This window comes from Brachypodium distachyon, chromosome 4, assembly GCF_000005505.3.
Source record: "Brachypodium distachyon strain Bd21 chromosome 4, Brachypodium_distachyon_v3.0, whole genome shotgun sequence".
NCBI classification, from domain to species: domain Eukaryota; kingdom Viridiplantae; phylum Streptophyta; class Magnoliopsida; order Poales; family Poaceae; genus Brachypodium; species Brachypodium distachyon.
In genome coordinates, this window is record NC_016134.3 from 34825098 (window position 1) to 34850572 (window position 25475).

At 42.9% G+C, this 25475-nt stretch overlaps 4 protein-coding genes and 1 long non-coding RNA gene across 14 annotated transcripts; 1 reads left to right on the plus strand and 4 right to left on the minus strand.

Annotated features, from left to right (window-relative positions):
- Positions 1-3807, minus strand: LOC100836992 (cyclin-D2-1). Of its 5 annotated transcripts, none has more exons than XM_014901937.2 (6): positions 3329-3798; positions 2959-3045; positions 1577-1699; positions 1286-1487; positions 1077-1207; positions 1-999 (listed from the first exon to the last, which is right to left on the minus strand). In XM_014901937.2, the coding sequence occupies exons 1-6, from the start codon at positions 3608-3610 to the stop codon at positions 829-831; spliced, it is 996 nt and encodes a 331-aa protein (XP_014757423.1). In that variant the 5' UTR covers positions 3611-3798; the 3' UTR covers positions 1-828. The 5 variants fall into 5 exon arrangements, with proteins under 5 accessions (XP_014757423.1, XP_014757422.1, XP_010238138.1 ...); XM_014901936.2 differs by having other exon boundaries at positions 1577-1702; positions 3329-3797; XM_010239836.3 differs by having other exon boundaries at positions 1604-1699; positions 3329-3796.
- Positions 3808-7654: 3847 nt separating this feature from the next.
- On the minus strand, positions 7655-9520 carry LOC100837297 (protein PLASTID REDOX INSENSITIVE 2, chloroplastic). The gene is made up of 3 exons (XM_003576441.4): positions 9225-9520; positions 9022-9123; positions 7655-8082 (listed from the first exon to the last, which is right to left on the minus strand). The coding sequence occupies exons 1-3, from the start codon at positions 9441-9443 to the stop codon at positions 7894-7896; spliced, it is 510 nt and encodes a 169-aa protein (XP_003576489.1). The 5' UTR covers positions 9444-9520; the 3' UTR covers positions 7655-7893.
- A 366-nt stretch (positions 9521-9886) lies between these two features.
- Positions 9887-13111, minus strand: LOC100821864 (succinate dehydrogenase subunit 7, mitochondrial). Its single transcript, XM_003578019.4, has 3 exons — positions 12874-13111; positions 11563-11665; positions 9887-10207 (listed from the first exon to the last, which is right to left on the minus strand). The coding sequence occupies exons 1-3, from the start codon at positions 12991-12993 to the stop codon at positions 10164-10166; spliced, it is 267 nt and encodes an 88-aa protein (XP_003578067.1). The 5' UTR covers positions 12994-13111; the 3' UTR covers positions 9887-10163.
- Positions 13112-14364: 1253 nt separating this feature from the next.
- Positions 14365-20557, minus strand: LOC100822172 (mitogen-activated protein kinase kinase kinase NPK1). Of its 2 annotated transcripts, none has more exons than XM_010239837.3 (17): positions 20002-20557; positions 19860-19901; positions 19693-19758; positions 19491-19601; positions 19334-19414; positions 19153-19230; positions 17681-17763; positions 17030-17111; positions 16849-16949; positions 16680-16719; positions 16510-16569; positions 16377-16429; positions 16143-16236; positions 15783-15998; positions 15362-15699; positions 15086-15153; positions 14365-15009 (listed from the first exon to the last, which is right to left on the minus strand). In XM_010239837.3, the coding sequence occupies exons 1-17, from the start codon at positions 20401-20403 to the stop codon at positions 14915-14917; spliced, it is 2010 nt and encodes a 669-aa protein (XP_010238139.1). In that variant the 5' UTR covers positions 20404-20557; the 3' UTR covers positions 14365-14914. The 2 variants fall into 2 exon arrangements, with proteins under 2 accessions (XP_010238139.1, XP_003578068.1); XM_003578020.4 differs by having other exon boundaries at positions 16143-16281; positions 20002-20555.
- Positions 20558-21887: 1330 nt separating this feature from the next.
- LOC100837598 lies at positions 21888-25107 on the plus strand. Of its 5 annotated transcripts, none has more exons than XR_732548.3 (7): positions 21888-22028; positions 22231-22458; positions 22568-22853; positions 23381-23565; positions 23657-23698; positions 23802-23969; positions 24668-25107. It is a non-coding gene; the product is annotated as an uncharacterized LOC100837598 (long non-coding RNA). The 5 variants fall into 5 exon arrangements; XR_732549.3 differs by having other exon boundaries at positions 23393-23565; XR_732552.3 differs by having other exon boundaries at positions 22568-23565; positions 23657-23716.
- Positions 25108-25475: the final 368 nt, after the last annotated feature.

The window sequence follows — 25475 nt, forward strand, 5'->3', positions numbered from 1 at the left end:
TTTTAAGATAACATAAAGGGCAACATCTTTTATTGATGATGGAAAAAAAAAGTACAAATGGGGACAAATAGCAAGGGCCCCCAAAAGCCTCATGCTTGGATACTGTTAGCCTGGAGCCCTGGAGATGGACAAATATTTCACTCCAGAGCATCACGCTAGGGCATGCATGTGCCTCCCAGTACATCATGCCCCCTTCCCCCGCTCTCTCTCTCTCTCTCTCTCTCTCTCTCTCTCTCTCTCTCTCTTCAGTAACAACAATAAAATACAAACAAACCACTCGGAAACAAACAAATTTCTCCATGAATATGAACAGAGCTTGGCAGGGAGAAGGCCTACTACATCTTGGAAGTAGCTCTGACCATTCCTTGACCACCTTCATTTAACCTTTAACCCTCTACACCATTTCACCCCTCCATCTCCATGCAATGCAATGGAAATATACAATGCATGCCATCCTTTTACTTTTCTTCCTCTGCCAGTGCCAGCCATGGCTTCCCTCACCATCTAATCAATGTATCCTCTGCAATTCTGCATTGGGGTGAAGACCCACAGGGTGTGTAGCACAGAAAAACACAAATGTGTCCATCTTTGTCTGATAGTATTTCTCTCATCCTTCACAGACTGGCAATGCAGAGGCTGCCATGATGGCATAGATCAACAACAGGGCCAAGCAAGGACAGACCCCACCAAAGTGAAAAAGAAAGAATCCCAAAAGAAGAGAACAAATGGGAAAAAGAATCACAGCAACACAACAACAGGAAGAAATCAAACCCTGTTAATTTTCCAAAAAAAAAACATTTAAATGATGCTTATCTATTTGCATTCTTTTCATGTGACTGGTGGTGACCTCTTCCTCCTCTTGGGTGGGGGAGGGGTGGTGCAGGAGGAGGAATTAGAGAACGGGGTCTCATCTGAGCACAGGTTAACTGCTTCTGCTGTGTTTGCCCTCTTGCCACTCAACAGCGGCTGCATTAGTTTGTAGCAGCTGCTGACCCCTTCCTATTGAAAACAAAATTTATTACAATTCATAGTTTGTCAATGTGCTGAAGTTCATGCTGTTGGAAGGTTTGTGCTACCTCTGCTAGGCCAATGCACCAATTGACTGCAAGACTAGGGTTGACGAATGGGAGGGTCGGCGTCTCACCGGTGGCGCACAACACTGCAGCGGCAGCCATTGTCGACGGGCAGTGATCCAAGAACTTGATGTCTGTGGCATTGCATTTTGCAACATCACATTAAATTGTACACAACGTATATAGTTGACCAACAAATATTTGTACCATACCATGTAATGCAGCTAAAATAATTTGTGTAGCTCGGGCAATCAGGTATCTCGTGTGCTTCCCTCTCGGATCAACTTTGCAAGCAAAGAAGTCGATGAATGTGAAAGGCGTGACCGATCGGAGCCTCCAGTTGAGTGCTGTCAATATGAGAAGCTCCATTCGAAGGATTGTTTGTGGCTCGAAGATATATCTTGTGCTCTCTGCCTGTCAATGTACAATGCTACTCTCATTATTAGAATTTCCTATGCGGCTTATGAACTCCAAGAAATTAGTATCAGGGAAAGGTTTATCACAGTGGATAGAAGTAGTAATGTAATTGCCTGTAGGTCTAGGAGGGAGGGCACTAGGGTCTCCTCCATCTTGGCAGCCAAGGATAGGCAGGTCACAGCTAGCAGCTGCATTGCCCATCCATCCTCCTGCTGCATTGAGGGGAGAAGAGCACAAACACTGAATTAATAGCTGAAGCAAGGATCGACAAAGCAAGGACAGATAATGTACAATGTGCATGTTCTTGTAGCACTCCAGCACACCCATCCCTATCTATTTCATGTTCTTTTATGGGCAACATGAAGAAACTCAATGAATTTATTTTTGAAATGAAATGTAAATGGACCTGGCTTGGCTACGACCTATGTACAGTAGATTGGATAAAGATCTTTACATGACAAGCACACAAATAGTTTGTGTTTCAAGGCAGAGTAGATGCATACATTGGTCATTCCCTATTTATATATTGGGCCCCCAAGAGTTATGCTAGGAGGAACACATACAAACCACTGTTACTCTAGCTAGTACTACTAATATCTGCAGGACATGTTAAGATTAGCCCCAATTAAGGTTGTTCAGATATCATATTATAGTCACATCAACACATGGATGAGCTAGACTATCATCATCTGTTGTCACTTGAAAATTCATGGAGTGACGTCAGCATGCCATGCCTGTGTATGCACACTGAAGTCTACTTGACATAAATAATCCGGGATCTCGCATTGTAACACAGTATTCAGAAAGCAACAAGAAAGTCAGGAAAAAACAACAATGCGGCCCATTTCAAGCAAGGCATGCAGGTGGGTGCATGCAGGGCTATATACTTTGCAGAAGTTTACAGCTAGCTGGCATGCAGTTTGTTCTTTTCTTTTGGCCTGATAAACAAACTACCATGACCACACCCCTAGTCAGTATGCCCCACCATGCAATGCATGCACAGTCACAGAGGCTGAGAGAGGAATTGTGTAGAGATGCCTCACACCAGTCATTCCAAACACTATCCCAATGTGGAGCACAAGGGGCAAAGCACAATGATAAGGTCTGTTCCACAATAAAGCCTAGGCTTGCACCAAAGCATGCTGCAAAGCCAAAAGACCCCTCTGTCTTGAGTGCATAAACAAATCTTAATGCTTACCCCCCCTTCATTCCGTGTAAGGGCAAAATGGTAATTGGCCAGTTAATTGGTTGGGTTAGTAGTCCAGTACTCTGCACACCAACTTCCAAATCTTTTCTTTTTATACATAAGAGCATCAGCAGAGCACTACACACCACACCAAAAGATACAGAACAAACCTGTTATCTGTATTCTGTCAGACATGGCCATGGTGCTCGTCACATATTGCTGATACAGTGATATATTATGGGTAGGATATGCAGTGGTGTGGCACGAGGGCGGCGAGCTTACCGGCAGCCGATGCAGGGAGAGGAACCGGTCCATGTAGTTTACGGCGAGGTAGGCCGTCAAGGGAAGGAATCCATAGCTTACTTGCACCTGAAGAACAAGACAGTGACAGATGATAAAACGGGATCAGATGAGATAGATATAGATCATGCTAATACACATCTGCCGAGATAAGATTGGACTACTGTCTAAAAAAAGAGATAAGATTGGATTCTTGGATATAACACTATAAAACAGTATGGTGTATACAGGAGTATAGCTTTCTGATATCTGATGATACACAGATAGCAGAGAACTAGAGAAGTAGTAGTACACGACAAAAGCATATATGCATATCATCCAATCCAAGAAGATCATCGGAGAGTCGTGTTACCTTGAGAATCCATGCAACTGAGTCGGCCCGGGCGGCGGGGTCGACGGAGCGTGACCGGAGCTGGTCGGGGTAGTCGGACCGGGGCGAGTAGTCGGCCTCGCCGCCGATGAGCTCGGCGATGAAGGAGGCCGCCGCCGCGGACTCCTTCTCGTCATCGGCGGCGCCGGAGCACCAGTACCCGTCGTTCTCGGCGGTGGTGCAGGTGCTGGCGCCGGCGTCGAGGAAGAAGGCGGCGCCGGCTGCGTCCTCGGCGCAGAGGAGGTAGGACGCGTCGTCCGGCATGGCCGGTGGGGGCCGTCAGTCAGTGAGCGGCGGCCATTGCCGTCGAGTGGGCGGCGTAGTGGTGGTGGAGCAGAGCAGAGACGATGTGGTAGTGGTAGTGGCGAGACGAGATGGTGGAGATGAGTAGCCGTGCTAGTGTGGAGCGACGTGTGGGAGCACAAGGGGATATATAATCGCTAGTTAGCCATCTAGTGCTCATGAGTGTGAACTGTGGAATATGTATGAGCTCTTACCTTTGTCTATACTCCGTATTTTGCAGGTACGAGGAGAGAGAAAATGTATCCACAACTTATAAGTGGGGAATGATTGGTAAAAACAGTCCACATCACCGTGTATATCACAACTTATATGTTTAGGAGGTACTTACAAGAAAAACTGTTTTTTATTTAAATCAATGGTAGTATTTGTTAGGTACTTAACTAGAAAAATCTGGTATGAAAATAAGCAATGGTGCCTAAGAATAAGATAGTTTATTTTTGTAAGAATCTTTTTAAGCACCTTGTATTGTACTACATGCTCTTAGAACAACTGCAGGAAAAATCGGTTATTGACTGTTCATTCAACCCGCGTGAGATAACATTATGTTGTAAAATGTGTCTTAAATTTTACATATCAAAAGGCAACAATAAAAGCAATAGCGCCAAAGGCAATCTAGTTGGTTCTTAGGATTCTACGTTCTCATATCATTTTTGCATCTCTTCCACACCAGCAATTATCTTACGTATCAAGACTTAAATATGCATGTGCATATGTGAGGCATATTGAAGGATCTCCAATATGCATGTGCATATGTGAGGGATATTGAAGGATCTCCAAGCAACCCACCTCCGACCTCTGTCGGCGCCTTTCTCTACCTTTCTCTCTCACGGTCGTCGTTTCATTCCTCTTTCCTTTGTCTTTTTCGTCCTCTTTCCTTTGTGTTATTGGGTAAATAGTATGATGGCCAAGCGGGGTGCCAATTGAACCAAGGTCATGCCTTGCTTCAGGACCGTGAGGCACGGTGATTTCTAGTGGAGGCATGGGTGGCACGGCTCACTATGTGTGATCTGATCTTTAGTTGTGCGGTACTTGCAACACTCTTCCATTATTTTCCTCAATGACAACTTATGGTGACCTAATTGATCTAACCTTCACTGGTTGGTCTGGCAAGAATGAGATCGGTGACATCGGCTTTGTCTTCTGGTTTGATGTTTTGCCTTCATTGGTTGACCCAACAACATTGATGTATGATTTTCATGCCCCCAACAGACCTACGCATCCCTCTTTAGGTCTATACACTATACACTACATGCAGCGTCGCTACCTGCCTCGTGTGTGAGGCCCATGACTATGATGAGAAGTTGATCTGCTCTTGTAGAATTGGATAAAGGGGAAAGATGCATAGGACGTCCAATTGGCTGGTGCATTGTCATGGTTGATTTTGCTGAGCATTAACTAGAAATAAAAGTGCAAGATAATGAAATTCTCTTTCATAGAAAAACAAAGCCGAGGATTGAGATGACCTTGTGCCTCGTATATGTAAAGAAAAATGGTAACACACGGGACATAATAAAAAACCTCTATGTTGTACATAGGGTTTGATGTTCCTACCGGTTCAACCAAAAAGTCCAAACACCAAATTAATAGAGAAATTGGACAATTCACTTATAATACTAGACGATGCCCCGCACGTTGTTGCGGAAATTTTTAGTTAATATACATGAGTGAAATTGAGTAGCAACAAAAAATATCTAAAACTCAAAACATATAATGAAATTGTATGATAGACTCTTCACATAATGAGGATATCATGATGGAAAATATCATGCATGCCTATGCAACAAATATGAGTTTCTCACTAAATAAGTGTGAACATAATATGTGTGAACATATTAATGATGTGATGATTTGGCATGCTTGTATGTTGAGAGAGTTGTGAACATATTAATGATGTGATGATGTGAATTGCTTACATGTTGAGAGAAATCAAGTAGTGGGTCTCTGCTACTTAGATATAGAAGATTTCGACAATGTGTGTCACATGTGGCTCTTGATCTCGGGCTCAGACACGGATCGAAAATGGGGTGCAATTAGCTACTCCCTCTATTTCAAAATACACCTCATATAGATTTGTGCACTTGAACGAAGGCAACTCTCGTTTCTAGTGACTGACCACTCATATTGGGTTAATAATAAATGGATGTGAATAGTTATTGGCTGGGTGCGGGTACCAAGAAAAAATGAGATGTATTATGAAACAAATGAGAAAATCTATACACGTTGTATTGTGGAATGGAGTATTCTTGAAAGCTTCTAGCATGATAGGAAAATGCCTTGTCGACCTCTTATAAAGCGATCGTCTTTTAATAGAAAACTCAGTTTTTTTTTAATTCTCTCTCTTTGACTCTTGGGTCCACCCGTCCTTATAACGTATACGCAAGGAAACAGATGAGAATTCACCCCGCTGACATGTAGGCACAGGGAAGAAGCGAAATGGGAAGCAGGCCTGCATGCGCAGCAGCAGCAGAGAGACCACACTCGACTCGAGCTCCTGCCATGACATGATTGGTCACGGATGGTGGTCAAGATCTACTCGAGCCGGCCTATCTGCTGGCACGCACGGGCACGGCTGACGTAGCGATGGATCCGGGCCGTGCTTTGCTCCAATGGCCGTGGAATGGAGGAGCTATGGCGTAGCGTGCGTGGCTACGTGCCGGCCTGGACTGGACTGCTCACGGGTCATGTTTTCGCTGTCAGCGCGTCATCTCCGGCTTCTTTGGTGCTGACTTCACCTTCAGGCCGGGCACACGGCGGGTTTCGTGTGGACTGGACTGCTGCAGCGTCGCTAGCTGTGCGCGCGTATGCATGAGAACTCACCGAACTGCTTCCGTGCTTCTCCCGGACCCGGAATTAAAGTGTACCTGCCGTATCATGATGACGATGAACAATGATTATTTCTTCTCAGAATGGATCCATTATTTTATTTTAATTTAATTTAAATAAATTGGACGGAATCTCCCCAAATATACAGGAGTACTGGAGATTAAGAGCAAAAGGGGGCAGCAGGATCACTCGTACCTTACCAAATGTATGATACTCGTACCTTAAATGGAGTAAGGAGACGGACCCAAGGTGCCATCGAGGTGCTCACGGACGGATCGCGTCACGACTTCATTCCAGTGTGCCAGAGCCCGTGAATGAAGATCGATATGTGAAAATCTTACGGAAGCACTGGATCTCATCTAGCTATGCCGCCAGTGAGAGGCACAAGTGCGTACGAACTGAGCCTAGTTACGTCGACGATACGATCCGTTCGAGATCGAGCGGCACTTGATTTTGAGGAACAGGGAAAGAACCATCCCCACCTCCTCTGCTTTCCTACGTACGTCGGAACCACGGAACTCTATCTACGCTGTTCTCTCCGTCATTCATATCAGGCCATTGAATGAACTGTGGCTGGTCTGTGGGCAACAGACGGCGCAGGCGTTGACCCGGTCAGCGACAGCTCCGCAGGCCAGGCCCCCGCCTACCCATTGAATATTTGAATGTACACCTCTGTGGGATGTCGTGCCGCCGCGGCAGGGAACGGCATGGGTTTCTTGCCATGCCGTTAACAGTCGGCGACGGCGTGCAGCTGGCTGTGCTGCATGAGGAAGAAGACAGATCAGGTATTCATGTGGTCACAGACTTTACGGTGCTAAAGTCGGACTAATGGCAAAGGAGAAGAAGGTATTCCTGCCACATTGGCAAATACTAACTGTGCTCGCAAATACACAAGGTTTATGAACTGCCAGTCGTCGTCATCAAAACAGCAAACACTCGAGAACCACACAAATGGGTTTAATTATTACTCCCTCCGTTCCATAAAAATCTTCATGGCACGAATTTGAGTTGAATTTGAGTTTAAATTCGTACCGATCTTTATGGAACGGAGAGAGTACTAGTATAACATTTTTTTTTCCTAAAAGAAACTAGTATAAGATTAAATTTGCACCATAGTTTTGCTTGATTGCATCATAGAATAAACAAGAATATCTTTCCAAGAGGAAAATTTGGTACGAAATGTAGTGCAAAAGAATTCCTAAGCATTCCAAGCCTCCAATTTTCTGCGAAAATACTTTGATACAATGAGGCAAGGGGATCGACATTAATCGTTATCAGAAGATAAATTTCCATGTGTTTTATGAACTTGAGATCCCATAATGTGACTACTCTAGAATCTAGATTCAAGTCTATACTGAAACATCAAGACTACAGGTACAACCCCGATACAACAGAGAGAAGAACTAAAGGAAAAACTAGTGCTAATCTTCTCCAGTCCATGCCTTCCAATCCTTGTCAATATTTTTCTCAGCCCACGCGATGGCGGCACGTGCTGCTTGAGGCGCGCCAGGAAGCCCCCTCTCTTTGATCTCGCCCTTCATGTCCAAGAACGGATGAACAAGGAGCGTCCCAGGTCCACAATAATCATGTTGCAAGAAGGTTCCCAAGACCTGGAAATGGGAATCACATCTTAGAGCTTTGCCAGATTATAACTATTGGCATGCTGAAAGACAATTGCGATATTATTGTTAACACATCTGACATCCAGTTTTTGCCCACACAAAACTATCGGAAAAACAAAATGGGACATCCGCGCCTTAGCTCTAGCAGTGACAGGCTTGTTTCAAGGTTCTTCTAAGCCGGACATAGGTCGAATTCAAGAACTAGCAAAGTTGATAGCATATTAAGATACAGAGACCGAGGGATTTGACCTCCTTTTCGAAAACAAATTAAGACACAGACAGAATTCAAGCTAAGCCAAGTAGTAAGTTGTAACTGGTGACAACTGATCAACCTGAATATTCTGGTACCAGTATCCAATATCGTAATGGACAACTGTTGCACTCAAGTTTACGGTTTACCTGTATACATTGCATGGTATCCTAGACCGGCAGTTTGTATCTCCAACCAATCCAAATGGAACCTATCTAAAGATACTTCACAACATCCATTAATTTCGTCTATTTCAGCTACTACACGGGTCTCTGACACAAAATGCAGGAGTCCATACGAACCATCATGACAATGTTTGCATTTCTAAGAGACTAGGACAGTAATTGACAATGTTCATTCCCCAGCCAATCCAGGACATCTCATTGGCTCCTTAATTTCCTAACCACATTTGTTTATTCCAGTGTCAATTTTGGTCCATGCTTTCACCTTTCAGTCATCTCTCCAACACAATCATTTGGTTCATTTCTTTCTCCAATGTTGACACAATCACATTTCTTTCTCATACCATGTAACTCGAGAACTCTCAACAAGAACTCAATTATTTAACAATTTCTTTAAGAGAATATCTACCAGATTCTCAACTAAAGTCAAATCCTGGCTCCGCCCGCAATGCCAAAAAGCTAGAACAAGAGCAAGTGTGCACACTGTATACATGCCTCGGTGCAGACATCGACGATTTCCTCTACGTGCTCCCCGAAGTACTCCTCCTTCTTCTGCTCCAGCCGCAATGTCATGTGCTCCCTGAACTTGCTCGTCTCCTGAGGTATACACGGCAGGCCGCACGAATGAATGGGTTACACGCACAGCGGAAGCGAGAGCTCCAATGCGACAAGAAAAGTAGGCTGAAGAGCTTACTGACCTGCTCGGCGAACTCGGGGATGGGGTCCGGGAACTTGTAGTCGTCGAAGGCCGCGTTCTTCGCGCGGCGGCACACGACCTTCGCCAGCCGCGGCCGGCGGCTGCGGAGGCGCCCGTTCGGCAGAGTGGAGGAGACGGACTGGGTTGGGCGAGGAGATGGTGAGAGGGGGAGGAGAGTAGGGTTTAAGGCCGCCGCCCACACCCTCGTCGTCGTCGCCATTGCTGCTCGGAGCAGTGTCTCCTTGGCCCTTGGGGTTTCGTCTGTCCCCTCCTCTCCTTATCGGTTAAGATTTCAAGCAGATAATTTTCTTGTGTTACAGTTCCGACTAGGGTGCCGTCCGATCTAAAAGGGAAGGCTAGGATTTGGTAGGGAATAAAGTTATAATTGCAAGTGCAATTATTGCCATAACAAATTAAATCGCCTAATACTTGTTGCTCATGCAACGAGTTCATTTTGATCCAAACTGCAACTTATTTTCCCTTGGAAAAAAAATTGATTAACTTAGTTTATGTGAAAAAATACGAAATACTGGAGGACAAAAATCACATTTGGAAAGATATTTCAGAGTGAAATAAAAATAGCAGCAGAGCATTTACTCTCAAACAAACTTCACGGCACATTCGCGTGACAAAACACATGTAGTGCAGTAACGGTCCGCCATCAAAGCATGATGAAAGATCTGAGGTCACCCATTTATTGAAACATCATAGCATGTAGCAAAATGATTCCTCCCGGAAACCAAACCTTCACTGTGTGTACAAGTAACAATAGGCAAAGAAATTAGCAAGCTATTCACAAATAAGTTCCGCCTAGTTTGTTTTATTTCACATGGCGCGATTAGACACTTGAGGCCCAGAACAAGTGCTGATAAAATGGCAGTTTATGTTGATGAATCATTTTCTGGTTGATCTAAGTTCTCCTGCACGATTTCACTTTCCTTCATTGTGTGCTTGTTGCCAGTGCAACGATCTCATAGCTGCAGGCTGCAAAACAGACGGTAGTCAGCACAAGCGTGAAATGAAACACCCATAATCAGATGTAACAGGTGTTGCCACAACCTACAAGGCCGATGGAATAAAGCAGACATTTTGAATTTTGTATTTGCTCTACACCAGAAAAGGTCTACTAGCATTCTGTGGCTGCACAAGGTTTTTCTCTTCCAAATTTGGGATATTCGGTTCTCTAGTTGAAAAGATGCATAATAATGCACACCTGATTGTGTGTGCCTGATCAAGTATTAGAAAGGACAACTGGCTGAAAAACACTGTCAACTGAAGTCCAGAACACGTTTCAAGACTTCAAGGATTATGTGCACCATATCCAGTACAGGAAAACAAAACTCTATCAAAAGGTTACAAGAAAAAGCATGTTTCAGGGATTATGGTTGCCTTGCAAAATGCTTCAGTGTATAAGTAACTATATGATGACCAACTAGCAGCAATGTGGAAATACTAGGAAAATGTGTCTTTAAAACACACACATCATCCCCAAAGTTAGATGACTGCAATTGCTAGTTGCAAGAATTTGTCACGCAACTAAAACAAAGACACTACTAATGGGCAGACATTATCAGCAACTTACTTTTCAAATGCAAACCAGCACTCAAAAATAACTCTGTATAATATACTCTACGGTCATTACTAGAACTCATACAGAGAATAAACAAGAGTGCCATGAATAACAGAGGATTTCCACAAGAATTCATCAGCAGAAAAAAAATCTACCGTAGAGTTATCGACTGTACTGCACTACTACAGGATTAGACAAGTGGACCAACATAGCCTATACTGTACTGCTAGAATACTCACCAACATAGTCTAAGTTGTGCATTGCTCGGTACTCGCTATACTGAACAGTACACACAACACGGCATAAACTCAGCATGGTCTAGTGCACTAACATGGGTAAATGCAACATTTCTTAAATGGTATTCCCTCCGATCCATAATAAGTATCGTTTTTAGTATAACTTTGTACCAAATCAGCGACACATATTATGGATCGTGAGGGAGTAGTATGGTACATCATTGCTTTTAATTAAATAAGCTCAATATGGAAGACATCTTACTCAATGTCATCATAGAAACAGTTAAGCATACTACCATTTCCGCAGCAGTGTGAAAAGTTAAAAACCTTACTAACAAAATTCTTTCCAGATAGTAGACAATTACTATTCATGTGTTTGAACTACAAACTTATCATAAAATGAAGATGCAACTAACATGATAATAGGCATATAACAGTAGGGCAAGTACATTTACAAACTGAATCATAAACTATTGCACAATGCATTACTTAAAGATCTACTACAGAAGAAAAGAGGTGGTAAGATACCATACCAGCAACAACAACAAGAGTGAGAACATTCCCAATTTTGGAGACCTTTTTTACACTGTTCTTGTATGATTTGAACCTCTTCAAAGCAGCATCTTCCTCTAAAAGCTGCAAGTCACGATGAAGAGTCAAAACCAACTAAGTGGAGGAAATGAAATAACTTGTGCATAAAAAAATTAACTATAGAAGAAACTAATAAAGTCAAAAACTATGCTAATACAAAATATAAAAATGTAGATGTAATAAACTAAAGACTACTTGGCAAGTTGCTGTTGACTCGTAGTATCTCATAAAAGTGACAGCAAAGAATCTTGCATAACATGAACACCAAATGATCTTGCTTGCACAACTAGCATTCAACCAAAGCCAGTATGCAAGGAACAAAAAACATACTTTTATTGAAAACTAAGCATCGACTGAATTTACAAAGAACCAGAAATACATAGATCATGCATTCCAGTACTACTATATAGGAAGTGCTGTTTCTAAAAAAGAGTATCAAAGGTACAAAAGAACTACAATTACGTAAAGGTTATTTTCTCTTAAGGAGGGCAACATTGAATGTAATCATGAAATCGAAGTTCAACAATAAGTATCAGGTCATCCCAGAATGCCAGATAGAAATATCTAGTAACCCACAAAGTCAGAAACACTAAACTACAGTGACACAAACATAGTGGCAGAGATACAATACAATGACCTCTCCCCCATCTCATTCTGCTTCACAAAAACCACTAACTATCAGCAAACAAAGGCATAACGCTGGTTTATCATGTCAAAATATGACCCACTTTTGTGCGAATATGGATATCATAAGATAAGATGACTTCGGCACCATTCAACTCAACAAACAGCACATATTTGCATTTCCTCCGTATGCAGAATAACACTCGTACATTACTAACCATAATCATATCACGCCGATAACCGCACCAGCACCATCATCAAGTAACACTGTCGCAGGAAGGGACCTTAACTAATAAATCCAGTCCCCACATAGTGCACCTGACCTCGACGTCAATCATTCTGAGCCAGCGCACAGCCGAAACCTTCTACAATACTCCCGTTCCACCTATTACGAGCATATATCAAGTAAACCAAGTAAAATTCTCTAATCAATAATCACAGCATCTCGCTAGTTTCAGACCAGATCGAATGGATGTTTTTCGAGGTTGCGCGCAGATCAGAACGACAGGCGCGATCTGTACTTCCGAATAGAGGAACCATGGAGAGGAAAAATAACCTTACGCTTTTCACACCCTAGGGATCGAATTGATAAAGCAAAAAGAGAACGAGATGTGACGAGTGGGGCTAACCGCTTTCTCGCGTGCGCCGAGTTCGACGTGGTACCCGCGGCGAGGCTGGAGGTGAGGGAGCTGCGGCTGCGTAGACCGGAAGCGGGAGCGCAGAGAGGAGAGGAAGGTGGGTTGGGCCATGGCAGAGGTGGAGAGAGGAGGGCGAAGGGGCGGCTCGGTCGCGAAGACCGGAGATTGGGGAAGGGCACAAAGGCAGAGCTGTGCTACTTTCTCGATTTTGCCCCTGAATAGATCTTCAAATCCTTTTGAGTCGACGAATTATATTTATGGATTATTCTTCTACAACACAATTTCGAAGAATTCTTAGCATGAGATTGAACTTTGCCGAAATTTCTCGTTGTGTCAATTCATCTTCTTTCTCTTCATATTCGTGCAAATTTCCTAGAAAGCATTTAAAGAGACGAGTTCACAAATTTATTTATTTTGATCCTACATTTAGTGAGCAAAACATTTCGATCATTTTTTTTCTAGTGTGACTTTTAGGACCATATATGTTTCAAAGGCCCCCAAACACCCACTCATGAAAGGAAATGGCGTATGGATGTGCAATAAAGCAAGGTGAAGTGGGCAGCAATAAAGAACGTGAAGTGTCCATGATTGTCAGACGGTAAGACAACACACAATTAAGACGGGACATGATGGTAGTCACGAAGGAACAAGAAGTTGGCTGATCGAAAAAACAAGAGGCTGGTCGCATATCTTCTACATTCGCAACGACCGTTCGGTGGAAAGTACAATGTTGAGTGGATGGGGCAGGCGATGTGGTAAAAACAAATGAATGATGATGGTATAATCAAAGGAAGAAAATGACACATATGCCACACGACTTCAGGAATCTCCATCGAGTAATCAAATGTTCAGTGATCCAGGTGGTTGGATTTAATTTTTTTGTACATATATTGTAGAATGATTTGTGGGCCTGCAAATTCTTAGATATCTGGATGCGTCACCAGACATTTCTTACTTCTAGCATCTTCTCCAGCCGTATCTGTCTAGCGAGATGTCATCAGCCAGTAGAGAGATTGATGGCAGTTTCGGCTTTGATGACAAGTAATGAACTCCAATGGAAACACAAAATCTATGGTGATCAGGCAATGTCAACGTGGTTGCATCGTGCCTTTGCTAACGTGGTGGCTCGAAGTTCAACTTTGAAGATGAAAATCCTGATATATTGACCTACGGTTGAACTCATCATGATCGGTACACGTGCGACAAATTCTTCTTCAAGGCTTTGTCTACAGCAAAGAGCTGTGTACTTTTCATTTGTTTTCATCATTTGTTATGAGTGTGTTGTAGGATAATGGAGTTAGTGTCACAAGACAGACAACCTCGGTGGTTTTTTTCCTTTTTAGTGGAGCCACTTTGCTGGCTGGCTTTGCCCGGCACTTCTGCATCACCCTTCAATATTTACATCCAAACAGGGGTTACTGCTACGATGTTTTCCATATATGAAAAGGTAACACGTGTAGGACGCAGGGGTACACGCGACACAGCGAGAAAGATCAGATCAGAATCTAACATACAGCACGTTTTCAGTATTACAAACTGCACAGAAAGTGTACCATGCGGCAGACCGTGCCACTTGTAGAGCCTTTATCAACGAACGAAATCCTCAATAATTTTGTATTACTTGGCTTATTACGCGCTTTCAAAACAAGCTCCATACAGAAACAAGCCCAATGCCCCTATGACTTGCCAACCCAAAATCTATACAATACACTTTGGTATAAACCATGCAACCAAAACAGCACACATGAATGAAAGAGCCGCCTCGTCAAGAAACTGTCAGCATTTTCCAGGTTAGCATGACTTTCTGCGGGCAGCCGAATATGATCCATCATGAGTAGATGGCTGCCCTACCAGTCCACTTGGAAGTTCAAAGTAGTTGCACTCGCGCCAAACTGATTGGGCGGCCAGCTAGCTTTGCAATGTGTGGCGAACAATCAAGCCTTGAAGACTATACTGCTGTTGCTGCCAATCACTACCATTGTATAGCTTTCATAAGTCACTGTGGGATGAAATAAGGAATGAGTGATGCTATCTATTCAATGTGCGGGATGACGGCATGATGCTCTCGTTTCCCGCTGGGCCCTCTATTTGGAGACGGTGTTTTACCACAGCTGGCTAACCTCATCACTGTGAAAAAAATGAAATCATCATTCAACAAATATTTCACAAGTGGACTGATTTAGATTATGAAAGCTACGCTCACCTCTTTCCCTCTCGAGCTCCTGGTCCAGTTCCTCTTTCCACTTTCTTTGCCTCTCCGCAAAGCTTGTGCTGTTAACAGGAATATGTTCCCAATTAGATCATGCACCAGTTCCAGCAAGAGATACAATGCACCAACAACTAAATTGGCCAAAAAAGACTAGCATCTTCCATTGAATTAATAATCCAGTGAGAATAAACTCTAATTAAGGTGGTCAGATTTTTTCGGCTAGCAAGAATAGTTTTATTTCAAAGCAAGGTTTAGGTATGTAAAACAGACCTTGGGCTATCTTGGACATCAATATGAATTTTATCCCCAAGCTCATTAAGTTGAGGGGAAGCTATTTCTCTCAAGATCCGGCTGCTCTCTACACTATCCCTTGAGAATTGCTTGCTGCAGCTTTCAGGCATTGTATTATTCGAATTATCACATGTTGGTGTTGCTGCTGCTGGACCTCCTCGCAGCTTACTTGGAGGCGACTTTCCACGAGGGGGTAGTTTCGGACTATTTGCAATTTTTCCATTAGAAGTTTGATCAACACCCTGAGAATTCCCAGCATTCACTGTATTGTAGAATTCCTCGTATAAAGGTGTCTGAAGCTTCTTCAGATCAAGGGCCTGGTGAGAAAATCAGTAAATTGCATTTAAGTACTAGGAGTGGTAAGGTACTGAATTTGTATGGTCTCATAAATGCTAAGTACCTTCTCGTCAAGAAATGCTTCTATTTTTGACTCTGTAAGTACATCATCATCTTCACAACTTCCCTCACGAGGGAAAGTAAAATCATTTTCAGTCATGCTGCTTTCAGTATGCTTGGCCAATCCACCAAAATCCCTTGATTGATGTGAACTTTGCTCTGGGCTTATGTCATACTTGCTTCTCCAGTCATCAAATGGTTCAGACATAGGATTATAGCTCTGGAATAGACAGGAGTGGAAATTGAGCATTAGGACTTAACCACTTAGCTCATAATTCGAATTTTGAAATGCACAGTACAACCAATTAGTAGAAGATCAAAGAAAATGGTTCAACAGGTTGACAGCTGAGACAAAATTTCTTACAGATCCAACTGCTGGGTGGTCATCTTTGTCGGCAAACTCACACATGTCATCATCATCGCAGCTACCCTCCCACAAGGGTTTGATAGTCGATGATCTGTTGGAATTAAGAGTGGACCAGTTGCCAGAATGATTCAAACCCCTGGAAGCAATTAAGTAAGTTGCAAATTCATAAACAAAAACAAATTTGAGATGGTGGTGAATCCAGCGAACTCAGGAAGTACAGGAGTTACTTACAAGTCTCTTGGCACATCTGCATCATGTGCAGGAAGCTCAATAACAGAAGCTTCCTGTATCATGTTTAGAAAATTAAGTTATTGCGAAGTTAAAAAGCGGATCAGGTGACATCAAATTATGTTAGCAATACAACCTTGTGTGCAGTACGATTGAGTAGCGGCCGGTCGTCAAAATCTCCTGTAACAAATGGATGCTGCAAGAAAACGTTTAAAGACATTTACAGATAAACAAAAAATAGCATCATCATACACTTGGAGAAGCACAGAATATCACCAGCTATGCATAAAATAAAGTAAAATATACCTTCAGTAGATCTGATGCCGTAGACCTCAGCTCTGGTTCCCTAAGAGAGGAAAATTAACCAAGGCACCAGATAAGACAGTCAGAAACAATAGTTTTAAATTGCAACAAGTTTTGTATGATTTTGAGCAAAATATTAGCCAAGTGAAAGATGTGACAATCATAGGCATACTTCTGCAGGCATTTCAGCAGAAAATCTTTAGCCTCCGGTGAAATATGTTCAGGTATTGGTGGGTGTGACTTTGTGGTTCCAACATGAAATAGAAGGGCAACCTGAAAAAATTCTCTTAGTACAATAAATAACAAGTCAAAAATTAAACCAAGTTTTTAAGGCCTGTGGACATAAAGTTTACCTCCTGATACTGCTGGCTCCATGGTGGTTTACCAGTAGCCATTTCAATGACTGTGCATCCCACACTCCAGATATCTGCAGAACTGAGAGATTGGAAGGATGATGATAAGTACAGAAAATATGAACAAACTGAGAATGATATGAATAAAATAGTATTTTTCACATCATAATAGATTACTTCCTTCCTTACTGGTTGCACAAATTAGACATTATCCATAAGAATCAACTGAAGACCAAGACGTGAGCATATTGAAAAGAGATACTAAAAAATTGTCGACCATGTCACAATAATCTGCTGCTTGCTACTCGGCTTGTTCTGGGCTTGGACAAAAAGGTGACCTAACTAATACATGAAATGGGATTGGAAGCTCATATTGTTATTATTGAGTACTGTTTTTGTGCTCTCCAGATATCTAGTAGTGGATAGTTCCAAACCAGATCCACAATTTTCTAAAAAAAAAATCACTTTCTAACATAGCATCATACCTTTTAGCATTCTTATCCTTATTGTAATGCAGAAATGCAGAACTTGGAAAAATACAGTACTATGTGATTAGTTAGAGAGAGGAAGCAGGAGAGAAACAGAGGCTTGGGGCCTGTACAAATTTCAAAATATAAGCAAGAAATAAGGTACTGGAAGAATTTCACATACAAAGTATGCCCACTCCCGACAATGACTTCAGGTGCCATCCAATGTGGTGTGCCCTTCATTGTTTTAGCTGCTGTCATAGTAGCCTGGCACCAAAGTGTTGAATATTGTTACAAGTGCATTGACATGGGAATAAATTGAACAAATACCCGGCCAAATTTTTTTATGAACAAAATACATTTATTACAGTGACAAAAGATAATTAAAATCATCACATCTGCCAGTGATACTGATAAATAAAATTGCAGCAGGCGGATATCTTGTACACAACTGGATGCAAAACACATGCAGATAGTTATTCAAGAATATCGTGCATGCTAAGGCCTTGTTTGGAAGAGGGAATTCCCTGGTAAAGTTTCGTATTGAGTTAAAAATTTGACCTACATACCAAAACTCCAACAAAAAACACAATGAATCTAAACAGGAACAAAGTGTGTTTGTGTCATTGTGTGTGGTTGTACCCAGCCTCTGCAAATATCCACCTTTCCAATACAACGAGATGCAATGTTTTTGCGTTTCTCGGAAAAAGAAGTTTGTTTCCATGAAAGTAGTGAACAGATTCATCGTAAAGTTGGAGCACTACACCAGTTCTTCCTTTTTCCATGCACCGAGGAACCATCCCAGTGCTTAATAGGGTGATACTTTTCTAAAATTACTACCAGACATGAATGGGAAATGTTTAACCATGGCAAGATCACTAGAATTTTAAAATATGGTGATTGATAGGTACCTCTGAAACGAAAACATACCACATCAGCTACATATCACCTTCTTACTTTCATAAATATTTTTATTCAATTTAATGTATGTGAAATTGAGAATCCGTATACTTCATTTTGCAGATGCTCATACGGTCATGTGTTCCTAGGAGGCTTGGATATAATTCAATTTTATTAACACTCTAACTCACAACATAACACTATTGTTCTTCCTTTTCTTCCCATGTACATGTTCTTTCTACTATTTAGAAATTGCGAGTTTAGGGAATAATATCTTAATCGTGTGGTTATATGTTCCTAGGATATAATTTTATTAATACTGTAAGTCACGCAGGATAACACTATTGTTCTTCCTTTTTTCTTCCTTGTACATGTTTCTTCTTCTACTTTACTTAGAAACCGCAAGTTAAGAAAACAGTATCTTAAACCTTGAAGGTAAGAAAACAGCATGGAACCAAACCCACCCCTTTCATGTTTCAACCAGAAAGGTAGCATGCAGTGCAAAAAAATTACAATCAAATGGCATAGCTAGTCTTATTTTGGACAACTTATCGAAAAAAGGAGAAATGTAGAACGTGCTGCTCTATTATGAAATATCATTTGGTTTTCTCGGGGGGAAATGAACTATTGTTTGTTCACAGATCACTTGTCAAGACGATGAAGGCTTCTATCTTCCAAGTTTGACAAAAAGAAACTGGACATATGACTTCTCTAGATTATACTCAACCCTAACTGCAAATTGAACATCAATCTTACCAACTTGGCGACTTGCTTAGATGCCCCAAAATCAGCAAGTTTAATGCACCCTTTGTTATCGACAAGAATGTTTGCGCCCTGAAATTTGATTACAAAACAAGTATCATCACAAACAATGAGCAAAACAAAACAATCAAAGATAAAATAATGATATTGCCGGTTCAGACTTCAGAGTTTGTACCTTTATGTCTCTATGTATTATTGCATTGTTATGTAGATATTCCAACCCTTGCAAAATCTGTTTAGTATACTTCCTAATGACCTGATCAACATATGCAACAAATCAGTTTCTCTTCTGTGGTAAATCACAGAAACCACATATATTGATGGTTACTTACTGCCTCAGGGAATGAACCGAGTTTCCCCAGAAGTGATTGAATTGACCCTCCAGGAACAAACTCCAGCAAAATATTCAGTGTGTCTTCCTCGCGAACCGTACCAAGGTACCTCTTCCCAAACCACAAAAAATAATAATCAAACACCTCTGGGCTAGGAGTTAAGTAAAGAATTCATTGCGCAATCTATCTTGCATCAACTTACCACAATATTGGGGTGAGATAGGTTCTTGAGGAGCTTCACTTCTTCCTCCAGCTCTCTTATATGCGCCTAAAAATAGACCGAATCCACAAAGCACCTAATTTAAGTAAATGCCTCCAAAATCTAAATGTCTAACCAAATCAACAGGCGGCTGGATAAATGCTACTCACTTGGGCTTTCTCCCGCGTCGCGTTGCTACTCCCGATCAAAACCTGGAACCGAAAATGGAATAAAGGAGAAAGTCACTAAATCGAATGCCTCCAAAACTCGGGACAGTAAAAGCCTAATACCGCTTCGCAAAAACCCCAGCACCTGCTTTACTGCGAGGAGCTCGCCAGTGTCCAGGTTCATCCCGAGGTAGACTTGCCCGAATGCGCCCGACCCGATCATCTCGCCCTTCCGCCACCGGATCGGCGGGTTCTCCTCTGGTCGGCCTCCTCCGCCGTCGGCCGACACGGGCGTCGGCGGCAGCAGGCGGCGCGGCGGCGAGGGGCTCTTGGAGATGAGACCGAGCAGTCCCATCCCCCTCGACTTGCGGAGGCAGGAGCTGATCCGGACGCCGATCCCTCCAGCGGCAACCCCGCCGAGGGGTCCGGCGGGGGGCTCCGGGGCGGCGGCCCCGCTTGTGCGGAAGGCCATGGACCGGCGCACGGAGTCGAATAGATCGTGGAACCCGGGGCCACCGCCGCCGCCGCCAGCGTCGTCCCGTCTCATGGGCCGGAGTCTAGGGTTCGGCGCGCGACTCCGCTGTCGTGTCGGCGGCGGCGTCGGGGTGGGAACGAATCGTGGGGGAATGGGGAACGGAGACGCCCCTCTCGGCTGGGCTGCGGGATTTTGAAATTCTGGGGTTTGTGGGAGACGGTGGATAGACTGGAATGCCCCTAGCGACCGTTGGGGAAGGAACCGGCTCTGGAGACTGGTTGGAGCCTTGGAGCGGTGTGGGCCGACCAGGAGTTCGTCGGGCGCGAGAAATGACTTCCACGTCTGCTTTGGTAGGGAAAGTGCCACGCCAGGTGGGTGGCCAGGAGAGCTCCCATGAAGTTCAGAATTCAGAGATCTCATTTTTCGACTGCCATTTGATTATCTGCTACCATCTCTTCACTGTCGTTGTGGAACTTTATTTTCACATGGTCAATGAGAGCTTAGGATATGTTCACCGTCCGATATGGTTGACGCATTTGATTTGTACGTCTGTGTGTCGATCTAATATTAGCACTAACTTAAATCTTTGGCATAGAACTTTTGATGCATTTATTTCGTGAACATCGACAAAACAAAACTTGACGAAGGAAAAGGAAAGAGTGATGAATCCACGAAGGTTAAAAAAAAAAGAGTGATGAATCCACGATGTGCTAGTGACAACTAACTCCCCCAACGATACACACACCGTGGACGAGTAAAACTGATGTCACTTGGGAATATGGCGATGCTTGATTAGATTCACAACCAATGCTCACGGGAGGAACACTCGGAGGTGGTGGGCTAGATAGTTTGGGATTGAATACTCACACAGATATATTTTTTGCCAGCTCATTCATTTTTGTATTCCAGAAGAAAAAACAACAACACTCACTCACCTGGCTGAGCAACACTCATACTTGGGGTTACATGTGCCATAATAACTAATTAAAGCGATGACCTATACTCGAAGAGGTACACACTAACTCCATATGTGAGCGTTGCTTCGGCGTCTCAAGGATCGAGTGCAAGTGGCCAATTAAGGAGGTGTTCTCCTCGCATGGGTGACTTGTAGATCTCATACTGAGGCTCCACCACCGCCTTAGAACTCTTTTGTTTGCCTTATCGCGTTCCCTTTTTATTTTAAGATTTTGTGACTTTATGCATCATGCACTTATGTAGAGGGTGTGTGTTGAATTATTGAAAGTGAGTGTTGAACTCTTGTGATGTTGCGTTGTTTTGATGGACTATGATAATCAATAAAATACCCTTGGAACTGTGCCAAGAAAATTTAAGGGACACAGAAACAATTTGCAAAAGACCATATCAACGCACAAAACAAAAACAAAATCCAAGGAACAAAAAATTACCTGTCGCTGCACTAAAACGGTGACAAGTAACAGAGGACCCCTGTGAAAGGGCGAAGAATTGAAGCCTTGTTTGCGCATCTACGTGTTTTGATCTCTGCCGTTGGAATGTCCTCATCCGAGCGAGCCGTTGGTTGGTATTCCCGGGCGATCTGCTGAGTAATCGGGGATTCGGGGCTTCGGGGGCATTCTGGAAGGATTGATTCTGGAACACATATCTTTGCGCTCTGCCGCCGCCTCATGGCAGGCCATGGCGACGGTGACGGTGCCGCCGCACCCTTTGCTGATGCTCTGGTACAAAATCCACCTCGCCCCCTCCTCTTCTTCCTTCTTCTGCCTCCTTTTCCTTCTTCGCCGTATGGAGCTCCGGCCGTTCCAAAAAGCCCCCGCCCATCCGTGCCACCTCGCTCCACCACCGTGCGGCCCCATCCCCGTTCCCGAAGCGCCCTTCCCCGACTACGATTAATTACTTCGGATTCGTTGAATCGAACTGCAGGCTTCGGTGTTGCTGGTGCGGTTCCGGCGCAGATGTGAGGCAGGAGGAATGCAGAAACGCCGAGAGCCCTTATGAAGAGGAGGGCTGCGGCAGCGGCGCAGGAGCACAACATCGGTGAGGCTGCCGGGAGGAAGAGGCAGCTGTATGGCTTCTCCGCATCGCTGGTCGTCGCACCGTGGGTCGCCCGTCTCCTCAACTCGCTCATCGGCCACATCGACGGTCAACATGGTATGTACGATTCAAGCCTTCGTCTCTGAACTCAGGCCTTGCTTGTGCTTCATTCCCAGCCGGCGGCAACAGTAATAATTCATACGCCTGCTGGTCATGCTGTTCCCAGGTGGCCAGGTGTCCAAGCCTTCCATCTGGTAGTGTCTAAGGGAATCTTCACTTCTTGAGTGCCACGAATCCATGGATGACCTATAATTGTCATTGTTAGTCTTGCAGTGTCATATGCAAGCTGAACAATAGTTATAAATCAAGAAAATAAACGGTACTTACAGAAGGTTTGTGCATCTGTCATCCTCTTGCGGTAATCCTTATTAAGGAGCATTTGTCTCTACTCTTTGCCTCTTTCTGGACTCGGCCTTGGTTGTGCTTCATTCCCGGCCGGTGGCAACAGTAAGGTATTGGTTTCATTCCCGTGGCTGATATATGCTGTCAAATAGCTTACTCTTGCATTTGTTTGGCCTCTCCTCAAAGTCTGTTACTGATATAGCCTTTTATTTAGCAAGCTTATGCTGCTCTTTGCATCCATTGATATGTACATGACTCCGAGAACATGTTCGTTTTAATTTTCTTTCGCTTATAAGGGGCCTTGGTATTAGCCTCTTACTTCTGGGCATGATTATTTGTTGCATAGGGTCTCCTCCTCTTTGGTGGAATGATTGATGCTATTAACGTGTCCAACAGTGATGACTGATGACATGTACTTCTAGCAACAACTGTTCCTAATAGTGAATATTGATTAAATCGAAACTAAAATTCTAAAGTTGTACTGTTGAAGTGTCTTGAAGTACTGTTTTAAACGAAAACTGAACTGAATTTTTGGTTTTATGAAATCTAATTCCATGGTTAGCACTTGGTACTACACATTTTTCAAAATAAACTGATTTTTTTTGTTATAACTGACTTCCCTCCCTGACTCCCCAAGTCCATCTCCTAGGCAAGCTGGACCGAGCCCTCAATGCTCTGGTGGCCGAGTGACGAGCACTCGAACAGATGCCGGCCTGAAATGGTGAAGATGCCAAAGATGACACATCTGATGCTTGCGTGGGTCCAAGCGAGCCAATGAGGTTGCGGTGACTCCCGACTCTGACGACGACGAGATCGATGCACGTAAGAACGGAAAAGTGTGCTCATGGTTGTTATTATGAGTTTTGCTTGTTCCTAACGCTTATGTTGGTTTTTTCTTCCAACTGCTTCTCAGTTCACACGCAGCGGGACATAATCCCCCTCGATGTCAATGATGGTCAGTGCAGAGCAGCAGGTTTTCTCTTGCTGTGTGATTTTGATTTAGTTTGTTCCTGCCTGCAGTTCACTCCAAACTTTTTATTTATTTATTTTGGTTTCAGCGAGGGAGTCAAAGGATGATGATTTGGTTATTCCATACTTCTATAGGATGAGGCTGTAATGTTTAATGGTAGATGGTAGAGAGATTAAAAAGGAGAAGAAGATTGAATGTCTCGGCCTTCGGCATTCAGGAAAAGATGCAACCAAGAGAATGGAAATTCCCTTGAAAGGTATGCCAAGATTTATGGTATTAATTCATTGGATTAAACAGAAATAGGACTATGTTGTTCATTTTGAATTACAGATTACTTCAAAATTTCATATCCTTGAAAAAGATTGGAGGTGTTATGTCTTTAGTTTCTTATCTTAAGCAACAACTTCCCCGAGAATCTATGGATTGCACAAATTTATTTCTCAATCAGTCTAAGAATAGCTGTGGGAGTATTTGGCTTATACATGGAGTGATCCAAGGACATGACTACTAATTTACATTAGCATGACCTATCCGTTTAATTTCAACATGGTCATGACCTATCCGTTTTAGTTTAACTGAACTTCCATTGGACCAATTTCGGGAAATAGTTCATGAGAGTTCTGCCATGTACCTAGCACCTGATTACTAAAGTGTTGCTCAGAAGCTGAGTTCTATATCCATTGGCCGTCAATTTCCTTCTCTATTTGTATGCCCAGAAGTAGAAGTAAGCTACTCAATGCAAACTATTTTTACCTCTCAGACTATACTTATGTTTTCCTCACTTTACTCATATATTTTCAACATGGTTATTTCCTATCTTTATCTTTTTTAAAGCACTACACTGAAATACTATTTTAAATTACTTAGAAAAGATCATTGTTATGATATTATTATAGTTGTAGTTTTATTTCTGAACAATACCTTACTACACTAACTATGGCATGGTATTTTCAGAATAAGGTTGAATCAAAGACGTGGTTGGTCAGTTGCGAGATTGTTGCCAATGGAACAACCTAAAAACTCAAAGATGATGGTTTTTGTCCCATGAGGTGACTGCAATTGGAAATAAGTTTCTGACAGGGAATGGGTGCTTACAAGTTCACTATGTCATTAATGGTGTTTGTGGCCTTCTGGAGATAGAATTGCCACCCCAAGGTGCTCCACATTCTTTAGATAATAGCTTTTCCGTGCTGTTCGTATGGAATACTGATACTTGCTATTCGTATTGAGAAATAAACTCTTGAATGTGTGGTCACACTCAGATCTTATGGTTGCAAAATTGTACGTGCTAGATGGAATTTGTTAGTAGAGGTATCAAGGCTCATACATTGCACTGGAGATGAGAAAGAATTCAGCCATGTTTGCTGTGAGCTAGACAAAACCTTTTTGCGACTGCTGCTTGGTCTCATGTTGTGTCCAACCCCCGGATCCATTTCTTGCGTAGCGTGTCATTTTTCGTTGTTATTATTCATTCTTAGCTTGTCGAGCTCCTGGTAGGATCAGGCGTCATTTTTCCATGTTAATATTCTTTCGCGCATTGTTCGAGAAATATCTATCCGTTCATATCCGTTAAAAGACTCGGTACCAAAGAGATTAGAAGATAACAACAGTCTAAGAAACGGCACAAATCTTAAAAATACATTCACGTTGACAACGTCGCAGCAAAGCGCGATTGTCCATCTAGTTCTTTCTGATGGAACCACGTCAAGAGTGCTACGAGAAGAACTAGCCAAAGACCATATAAACCGTGGTTGATTAATGA

Excerpts from the sequence above, each read along its gene's own strand:
- LOC100836992 (XM_014901936.2), bottom strand. The coding sequence starts at position 3,610 with ATGCCGGACGACGCGTCCTACCTCCTCTGCGCCGAGGACGCAGCCGGC. Across the intron at positions 1,488-1,576 it reads CATTACTACTTCTATCCACT|GCAGAGAGCACAAGATATAT; the intron begins GTGATAAACCTT and ends GTACATTGACAG. Across the intron at positions 1,000-1,076 it reads GGTGCATTGGCCTAGCAGAG|GAAGGGGTCAGCAGCTGCTA; the intron begins GTAGCACAAACC and ends TGTTTTCAATAG.
- LOC100837297 (XM_003576441.4), bottom strand. The coding sequence starts at position 9,443 with ATGGCGACGACGACGAGGGTGTGGGCGGCGGCCTTAAACCCTACTCTC. Across the intron at positions 9,124-9,224 it reads TCCCCGAGTTCGCCGAGCAG|GAGACGAGCAAGTTCAGGGA; the intron begins GTCAGTAAGCTC and ends TGTATACCTCAG. Across the intron at positions 8,083-9,021 it reads TCGTCGATGTCTGCACCGAG|GTCTTGGGAACCTTCTTGCA; the intron begins GCATGTATACAG and ends TCCCATTTCCAG.
- LOC100821864 (XM_003578019.4), bottom strand. The coding sequence starts at position 12,993 with ATGGCCCAACCCACCTTCCTCTCCTCTCTGCGCTCCCGCTTCCGGTCT. Across the intron at positions 11,666-12,873 it reads TCGGCGCACGCGAGAAAGCG|CTTTTAGAGGAAGATGCTGC; the intron begins GTTAGCCCCACT and ends CGTGACTTGCAG. Across the intron at positions 10,208-11,562 it reads CACTCTTGTTGTTGTTGCTG|CCTGCAGCTATGAGATCGTT; the intron begins GTATGGTATCTT and ends TCTGTTTTGCAG.
- LOC100822172 (XM_003578020.4), bottom strand. The coding sequence starts at position 20,403 with ATGAGACGGGACGACGCTGGCGGCGGCGGCGGTGGCCCCGGGTTCCAC. Across the intron at positions 17,764-19,152 it reads CTAAGCAAGTCGCCAAGTTG|GCTACTATGACAGCAGCTAA; the intron begins GTAAGATTGATG and ends CTTTGGTGCCAG. Across the intron at positions 15,154-15,361 it reads GATGTCCAAGATAGCCCAAG|CACAAGCTTTGCGGAGAGGC; the intron begins GTCTGTTTTACA and ends TCCTGTTAACAG.